General features: G+C 43.7%; 1 protein-coding gene across 3 annotated transcripts in view; it reads right to left on the bottom strand.

Moving 5' to 3' along the window:
* OTUD7A (OTU deubiquitinase 7A) overlaps positions 1-6,001 on the bottom strand; it is a 110,481-nt gene that overhangs the window by 8,399 nt on the left and 96,081 nt on the right. For 2 of the 3 annotated variants that reach the window (XM_017737523.1, XM_017737528.1), the window contains 3 exons: positions 4,672-4,786; positions 4,329-4,413; positions 1-2,563 (listed from right to left, as the gene is read on the bottom strand). The exon at positions 1-2,563 is cut by the window's left edge and continues 8,399 nt beyond it. In XM_017737523.1, the coding sequence (XP_017593012.1) occupies positions 1,133-2,563; positions 4,329-4,413; positions 4,672-4,786 (1,631 nt within the window). In that variant the 3' untranslated portion in view covers positions 1-1,132. The remainder of the gene's footprint in view (positions 2,564-4,328; positions 4,414-4,671; positions 4,787-6,001) is intronic. The other variant, XM_017737531.1, reaches the window with a different exon arrangement.

Here is a 6,001-nt window from a genome sequence, read left to right as displayed (position 1 = left end):
TTCCTGCTCGAGGTATTTTACAGCCATCTGGGAACCTCCTGTGGGGAGATGACTCACTCTAGTAGAAGACTTGAAAAGAGGTGGAGCCAACAGTCTTCAAGATAAGGCTCAAGCAGTTACATTTGCAATAATTACCACTCAATAATGTCGAGAAGGAATATGTAAATAATTATTAGATTTGTGCACTAGCTAAGGGAATAAACTAATGCATTACATTTGTTTTGGCAAGCAGCTCAGATCTAAAATGATCCTAAATTTCCTAGCTTGTCATCAAATTTTTCATATCTAATAATTTTTTAATACTTTAATTTTATTTTAATATTTCTCTGCAGTTTAACAGCAACAAAAATACCTCTGAAATTCAGGTGCACAAAACTATACTGTGTGAGGGGCTTGGGGACACGAAGTCATTATGAATTTTCTTACAAAACCTGTTTTAAAACTCAGTGCAAATAAAACTGACTCAAATCTATTTTTTTTAAAATAAAAATTTAGAAATAATTGGTCAGAACTTAAAGTTAGGGAGAGCTACAGCCCTCATGAATTCAGACCTTTCACTCCCATTTTTCCAGAAACATTCCATTTCAGACTGAAATAAGTACAAACATTAGTAACAATGCAATATGCCGCCATGTTAAAAATGTTCAGTATGCAAAATCACTACCCTCCTGAAAAAAAAGGCTATGAAAAATTTAGGTTTTACTGAGGAAAAAATACTCTCAATAATAGCTATATCATTTCAAATGTCTGCAAGGCAGATGCTACCCTACTACAACACCACATCTTCACTAGTATGACTTTCCCCTATCATTCTACTACCTGAGTGATGTCAGTGTAAATTCAGGCACCATTAGTAAATTTTTGACCAAACATATACACAGCACTGACAAAGGAGTAAACAACCCTTCAGCTTACCAGTATATGTAAAAAAGACACTGACAAAATGGAAAAGAATATTTTTTTATGATAAATTAATCCTACTATTTCGTCATTGCCTCGGAAAAGCGAAGAGCTAGACACTATTTACTCATCAATCCTTTATTCTCTTTTTCAGGATTCCTTTTACTGCAATCCAACACTGTTTACTTTGTAAGTAAGAAAATGGTAAAACTAAGTAGTCACGGAAGAATCCTCAATGCCTGTGTCCTTTGCTGTCCCTCTCCCTGCGCTTTAACTCCTCTTTGTAGCAGTAGGAACAGTAATTTTCAGTCTCAGGACGACCATAGAAGGAACAGTTCTCCTTCTTACAGCGGTTCTGCTGGATGGAATATATTGGGCAAACTGTGCTTCTGCCTTGGTTTTTATCGTTCAGCCAGGTCTGAGGAGCGTCCTCATCAGCGTACTCTAAGCAGTCTCTGATGTCCCCGGTGTTGAAGCCGTTTGTGTAGGTCTGGGACTTGTGTTCGGCAGGCCTGGCGTAGCTCAGCGACTCCACCGTGTTCACCGTGCGCATCCCAGGCAGCCGCGCGGGGCTGTAGCTCTGCGAGGACAGGGATCTGTTCTGCTGAGGGTAGGTGGCACAGGTTTTCAGGGTGCCAACCACTGGCTTGTAGGTATCGTCCTGGAAGCTCGATGGCTTGGAGTTGACGTCATGCAAATGGATGACACTTTGCCTTTGAACAGGTGGGGTATGGCTATAGTGGGCAGACACCGGGATGGGGCCGCTTTTCTTGGCACCGTTACTAGGGGAAGAAAAGGACCCAGGAGTGGGACTAGTGCGGTCTTTAAATTTTAAAACCAGTTGAGTTGTATGGCTTTGAGGCAAGACGGGTGATGCCCTATCCTGAGGAGATGGTTCTAATTTTTCTTTTGAAAATGCTTCTGGCTCCAGTTTCCTACTAGAGGAGCCATTCAGTGCAGCCTTTTTCTCAGCTTCCTTTCTTTTCTGTTCCTGTTCTGCATTGAAGCGCTCCTGGGCACTGCTCAGGTAATAGCCGATCATCTCCTCGTGGAACTGATGCCTGTGACTGGTCAAAAGAAGGCCAGCAAAAATAAACTTTCGTTCACCCTGCATGGCAGCTCTCAAAATATTTAGGCTGAGTTTCACATCCGTGCTGTACTTCCATGGGTCAGACTGCTTGTCAGAGAAGGGTTTAGTGTTCACCTTTTCAGTGGGGGAACTGCTGGCTCTGTCAGTCGGAGATGGAGTGGTCTTTTCAGACGGAGATGTGCTTGCAGACTGTCCAGATTCCTCTTTGCTCCCTTTGCGAGACTTGGACTTCTTCTCTTTGACTTTCTCTACTGCGTCACCATTTTTTCCATTCCCTGAATTGGCTCTGCTCATCTTCCCATGCACCAGACCTCCAAGACCACCCATGTTCTTTTTCAGTTTAATTCCCAGGGTTTTACTGAGGCTTCCTATTTTATTGGCAACTGAATCCGTCCTGGTTTTGTCTTTATCCTTCCTTTGTTTGTCCTTTTCTTTTTCTTTACCGTTTTTGCCATTATTGCCATTGGAATTACTACAGATGGAATCTCGGTCTGAGTCCATTGAATCAGCCAGAGACTGCACGTCTTCTCCAGCTGAAGCTGTAGGGGATTCCGGTTGAGCCAAAGGGGCCTGCTATGGAAAAGGAATTATAATTAGATACAGCAAAATCAGTTTCATACAAGAACTGGTGCAAAAATACCCACCCCAAATTCAATACAGATTTTGATGTTGATTTTAAATATATGTTTTAATTTATGCACTGACATTTTTGACTGGTTTCATCACTAAATAAAGCTTTTCTGGCTGTGCTTACTATGTATTTTGCTTGTTCCTACAGTAGCTTTTGGCTCATTTCAGGCACATTTGTAGAATAGAGATCAGTCACTCAGAGGCTCTGTGAAAGTCAGTGTCTGAGTCACGGGGGGAAGCGAGTCCCCTCCTGCCCTGGTGAGCCAGGACAGGGAGGATCAGCAGTGCAGGCTGTCCCTCAGCCAGTGGGAAAGGAGCTGGGCAGGATGCGATGGAAGGGGAAGGAGCTGCTGCTGAAAGCTGTGAGTGGGATACAGCACACAAACCTGTGTACAGCAATATTTCAAAATTGATTATGTTCAAAACTCAGCTTATTTAAATTCACTTTTTATTTATTCAGGTCTCTGGAGCATGAAAATCAAAGGTACGATGTACCAGAGCTAAACACCTCATCTGAAATATCAGACATTAAACTCAAGCAAGTAGGCTGAGGAATACAATGATGTGTATTCATATTTCTTGGAAAGGCAATGCAGATAAAACGGGTCACAAGTCTGAGTTCCACTTTATATTTTAGGTAACATGATAAAACACCTTTCTTGAAAATGCAGTAACATGGATCCTAGTGTAATTTAAAATGGGACTCTGTTCATTTACTCCTGCTAACAGCCTTGCTTTCAAGCACCATGAAGCTAAAATCTCCTAGAGATAAATATGAAACAACTAACTACAAGGACACGGGGAGGGTTAAGCTCTGTACATTTATATATTTCTCGTATAGATACCTGCCTGCCTCTGTCCCTGGGTACTTCCATGTCCTCTCTCCCAGGAACCAACACTCAGTAGGGAGCAGAGGTGTTATTCCCATGGAGCAGAGGTGAAAGTGCTGCCGTGACCTGACCGTGCTCATGGAGCAAATATGAGCAGGGAGAGGTAACCCAGATTTCACAAGGGCTCACCACTTACAACTGCAGGGCCATTTTGACTCTCCTTTTTCTGATGTGGTAGCTACTACTGTAGAAACTGAAGAAAAATGGATTTTTCCCCTTTTGCAGCTTGTAAAAATACTTTCTCCTTTTGCATTCTGTTGCTCTCTTCAAACTCCATCTGTGTAGGCTGTTACCTCCATCCTCTCCTAGCAACCTTTTGCTCCAGCCCAACCCCTCCACCTATCCAATGCAATTTGCAGAGAAATTTATAGCTGACTTGGTGCCAGCTGGGCATGGTTCTAAAAACAGCTCTCTGGAAGAGGCAGGCTCCAGTTCAGTGCCAGTCTGGCCTTTTGTCAGCCACTCTGAACTGGGAGCTGTCCATGGGTACAAATGCATTCTCAGAAAGAAATTGGTGACCTAACAGTGGCATCAGGAGAGCAAGACAAGGTTCTGAGAAAATTATGAGAAAAGGTTTCTTTAAACTACAGACTACTGAAATATGTAACAGAAAAATTAAGATAAAAGACACATTTCAGCAAAAATTGTACAAGCAACAGTGTTATTAAATCAACCAGATAAATCTGTACGCCTGATTGGCATCAGTGAGCCATGAGTGACTGTCCCTGCTGCCAGGACACTGAGGTGTTTGCAGGCAGCCTATCCTACTGTGCCTTATATCTGCCATGCTGTGGGACCAAGGGGGAAGTTTACCTTACCCGCGTCTCAGATGGGATGCGGATCCAGGTTACATTCATGTAGCTGTGCAGAAGATTAAGCTTTGCCTCAAGTGACAGAATCAAACTAAAGGTGAAAAAAGAAAACAAACAGTCAAAAAGCCTGAAAGAAAAAGCAGTACTTCATAACAGGGAGAGATGTAACAGCAGCCTGATTGTGATGGTCAGCTGAAGACCTCCCCATGTCTTCTGCCATGTAACCAGAGCACATGAACCAAGCCCTCACTGTTAGCAGTTCTCCCAGTACTCCAACCAGGTATGCTTCAAGACATTTTACTGCTTAACACTGAAGTTACAGAAGTTACACTGAAGTTACAGGTCTTACTTGGCCAGTCTGGTGTTATCATTGTCATCTTTTCCCCACTCCCAGTCCTTCCCAGGATCGACCGCAAAGTGCAAAGGCAGTAACTTGTGTTCAGAGTCAGTCAGGGGGATCACCGCTGAAGCAGAGAAGAAACAAGGATTGGGGTGGGGGAACAAAAATGACAAAAAGAAGAGAAGACTCAGCTGTGAAAAGCAGAATCGCTGCTTCAAGAAGGGCAGAATTTGAGTGTGCTGCAGAATTGCCTCATCCAGAGCACCACAAATGATTTATACTGGGCTCCATTTGCCTGTTTTTGTATTTGTGCAATGAAAGAGAAGAGGGAGAGGTTAATACACTGATTGCTCCTGGAGTGAACGATAGTCACCTGTGGAGGAGGGGAGACCTCTGGAGAGAGCCACATGGCCATTTGTACTACACAATCAATATTTCCTGGAGACAGAGCCATTAGAATAGCAGAAAGCAATAAAAAATTGCAATATTCCTGCCTATCTCTCAGAGTCAGAGATTCATGTGTTTGTTAATTATTTTGTCTCTTTAGTTTAGTACCTTTGTACTGTCAAAGAAATAAAAATATATTTATATCGGCATTAAGAAACAAAGCAAGAGGCAGCTACAGTGATTTTAGATTCAAACTGAATTAACATAATTGAAGGGCAGAGATCACCATATATATATGGGTTAGGAGGTCAGTTTGAGGCCTCTGAGTGAGTGCAGTGCAAAGGCCATTACTGCTCTTACAGCCTAGCATTGCTGCCCAGCAGAGTTTTGCTCTTCTGCTCTTTCCCCTCTCTGCTCGGGCTCTGCCCTAATGACTGTGTGTCAAACCTCAGCACTCTGCCTCTTAATGACTCTGCTTTATACTCAGCACGCAGGGACCACACTCAAATGTCACAGAGTGTCTATCATTCATCACCAGCAAGAAACTAAGAAAAAAAGCAGTGTCAGCTTTAATTAAAGCCACCAACTCGCTTCCATTTGATTAGGAAAACAAGTAAAAGCTATTGAGGGCCTGGGTAAGATCCTCGGCGTGGTGCAGATCACTGCTGCTCCTCTGACAGCCAATCAAGGCATTTACCTTTCTGCACTAGAACCCTTCAGGACTTGCCCTGGGTATTCATTCCAGACAATCCAAGGGCAATGAAACCTGGAGAAGCCACCCAAACATCATGGCACTCAGTTACTGAAACCTGCCCGCACTAGAGGTTATAACCTGTTCGTACCCTTTCTGCAGTCCAGCAAGCCACCCGCTGTCAGAGCGCAGGGACAGCGTTTCGGTCACGCACTGCCCCCGCCCCAGCAGCCGTAGAGGGCCCCCGCCCCCCCCCCCGCG

This window comes from Corvus brachyrhynchos, unplaced genomic scaffold, assembly GCF_000691975.1.
Source record: "Corvus brachyrhynchos isolate BGI_N302 unplaced genomic scaffold, ASM69197v1 scaffold200, whole genome shotgun sequence".
Classification (NCBI taxonomy): domain Eukaryota; kingdom Metazoa; phylum Chordata; class Aves; order Passeriformes; family Corvidae; genus Corvus; species Corvus brachyrhynchos.
This window is presented reverse-complemented; position numbering and strand designations above follow the sequence as displayed.